The following is a 2,730-nucleotide window of genomic DNA, read 5'->3' as shown; positions in this document are numbered from 1 at the left end:
AGGGCTTGTCCTGAACACTAAGACATCACCCCTTACCTGGACGAAGAAGTAGATGAGGCCGAGGGGCGGGATGATGATCGCGGCGATGGGCGTGGCCAGTAGGATAACGATGCAGGCACCGATGACGTTGAACAGGGAGCCCATGAACATCTTGATGACCTCTGGGATCATGGAGTCCACCGTGTCCAGCTCCTTGGAGAAGCGGTTCACCAGGTTCCCACTGGGGGTCCGCTCAAAGAAGCTCATGGGTGACCGCAGGATGCTATGCAGCAGGTCCACGTGCAGACAGCGGGAAGCCAAGATGCCCCCAATGGACACGGCCATGGAGTAGCCAAACACGGCGATCCCTGCAGACACTTGGAGTTAAACTCCACAATGCGGAGGGGGAGCTGACCAGGCACTGCAGGGAGGAGGGGCCGTGCGGACAAGGCAGGCCTGGACTCCCAACTTCTAACAATGATAATAATGAGGAACCACACATGGTGGCTCACACCTGTAATCCCAGCACTTTGGGAGGCCGAGGCGGGTGGATCACTTGAGGTCAGGAGATCGAGACCAACCTGGCTGACACAGTGAAACCCCATTTCTACTAAAAATACAAAAATTAACCAGGCACGGTGGCAGGCGCCTGTAATCCGAGCTACTCAGGAGGATAAGGCAAGGGAATCGCTTGAATCCGGGAGGTGGAGGTTGCAGTGAGCCGAGACTGCGTCACTCCACTCCAACATGGGCGACACAGTGAGACTCCGTCTCAAAAAATAATAATAATAATAACAATAATGATGATGGTGGTGGCCATTATTCAGAGGGTACTTCCTATGTGCTAAGCACTGTGCTGGGTTTTACATGTAACTAATTTTTATGATGACTCCGAATAACTTCTATGACTACCCAATTTACAGATAAGAAAACTGAAGTCCAGAGAGGTGAATGCCTTTGCCCTTAGTATACTGTGCCTATCAGAGGCAGAACTGGGATATTAATCCAGACAGCCTGCTCTTAATCCACACGCCGTATTCCTCTAGACCAGGGGTCCCCAACCCCGGGGCCACAGATTGGCAGCAGCCCATGACCCGCCAGGAACCAGGCCCCATAGCAGGAGGTGAGTGGCGGGCAAGTGAGCTGGTATCACCACCTGAGCTCTGTCTCCTGTGAGCTCAGCGGTGGCATCAGATCCTCCTGGTAGCGCAAACCCTATTGTGACCTGCGCATGCAAGGGACCTAGGTTGTGGTTGTGGGCTTCTTATGATAATCTAACTAATGCCTGATGATCTAAGGTGGAACAGTTTCATCCCGAAACCATCCCCTACCCTTTCCATGAAACCAGTCCCTAGTGCCAAAAAGGCTGGGGAACGCTGCTTTCGAACAGTGTTATCTAACATGATTTTCTGAAATGATGGAAATGATGGCTACTGAGCACTTGAAACCTGTCTAGTCTCATCGAATAGATCTTTAATTTTATTTTTCTTTTGAGAGGGGGTCTCTCTCATCCTGTCACCCAGGGTGAAGTGCAGGGCTACAGAAGCCTCGACCTCCTGGGCTCAAGCAATCCTCCCACCTCAGCCTCCTGAGTAGCAGGGATTACAGGCATGTGCCACCATGCCCAGCGAACTTTTGTAGAGACAGGGTTTTGCCATGTTGCCCAGGCTGGTCTTGAACCCCTGGACTAAGTGATCCACCCGCCTTGGCCTTCCAAAGTGCTAGGATTACAGGCGTGAGCTATTGCCCCTGGCCTTTATTTAATTTTAACAACTGAAATTAAAATAGCCACCTGTGTCTTGCAACTACCGCATCAGACAGCACAGCTCTGGAACAGACACTGTTGCTGTGTGAGTTCAGGTAATACCACACCCTCTCTGTTCACTGCCTTCCCTCAATTATAATTTGTAGGCCACAGTCCTTTCCCCTAATGGCAAAGAAAGGGGAGGGTAGGGATTGAGAGAGTCAAGGAACCCATGTGTGCTCTGCTATCAGCAGGTCTTCCCAAAGCCGCCTCCTGGAGATCCTGAGACACTGGTGGTTCTCTCAAACAACGCACAGGAGGCCACTGCGTGTTCCAGAGCAGCAACTCCTAGGAACAGAGGCTTCTGTCTCGGCCTCTTTATAGGAAGACACCCAATAGGCAGGGGCTCAAGTGACAGGCTCTGGAACCAAAGCTGCCAAATCCCATCTCTGCCACTTGCCAGCTATGGGACCTCCTATAGGTCACTGAATCTCTCAGTTTCCTCATCTGTACAATGGGACAATGACGCTAACCTCAGAGCACTGTGAAATGTAAAGTCCCCATCTGGCAATGTGCCTGGCATACAGGAAGTGCTCAAATGTGTCAAGACTATCCATTTACTGTGAATATATCATATGGACCATACATGTGTATTTGCAAACACAGCTCACATACTGCATAGCACAGTGGATAACAGCGTGAGCTCCTGAGCCAGACTGCCTTGTTCAATGCCAATGCTGCCATGTATTAGCTGTGTGGCTTTTGGCAACTCACTGGGCCTCAAGTTCTGTATCTCCAAAATGGGGGAAATATTAACTCCTACCTCACAGGACTGCTGCAGGGATGAAATAAGTTAAAACATGTGGAAGTGTTTAGAACACAGCCAAGCATCAAGTAAATGCTCTGTAAACGCCAGCTGTTATTATCAATGCTGCTGCATTTGAGGACTCCCATAGAACCACACAGACCGGTATAGAGCAGGGGTTTTTTTTGTTTGTTTTTTGAGA

The 2,730-nt window shown here is 50.3% G+C and overlaps 1 protein-coding gene across 1 annotated transcript in view; it reads right to left on the bottom strand.

Annotated features, from left to right (window-relative positions):
- The window catches only part of LOC105517674 (multidrug resistance-associated protein 1), a 32,930-nt gene extending 32,588 nt beyond the window's left edge, over positions 1–342 (bottom strand). The window contains exon 1 of the mRNA XM_011950289.1: positions 37–342. Within this exon, the coding sequence (XP_011805679.1) occupies positions 37–324 (288 nt within the window). The 5' untranslated portion in view covers positions 325–342. The remainder of the gene's footprint in view (positions 1–36) is intronic.
- Positions 343–2,730: the final 2,388 nt, after the last annotated feature.

The sequence above is a fragment of the Colobus angolensis genome, unplaced genomic scaffold, assembly GCF_000951035.1.
Source record: "Colobus angolensis palliatus isolate OR3802 unplaced genomic scaffold, Cang.pa_1.0 Scaffold305, whole genome shotgun sequence".
Taxonomy (NCBI): Eukaryota; Metazoa; Chordata; class Mammalia; order Primates; family Cercopithecidae; genus Colobus; species Colobus angolensis.
This window is presented reverse-complemented; position numbering and strand designations above follow the sequence as displayed.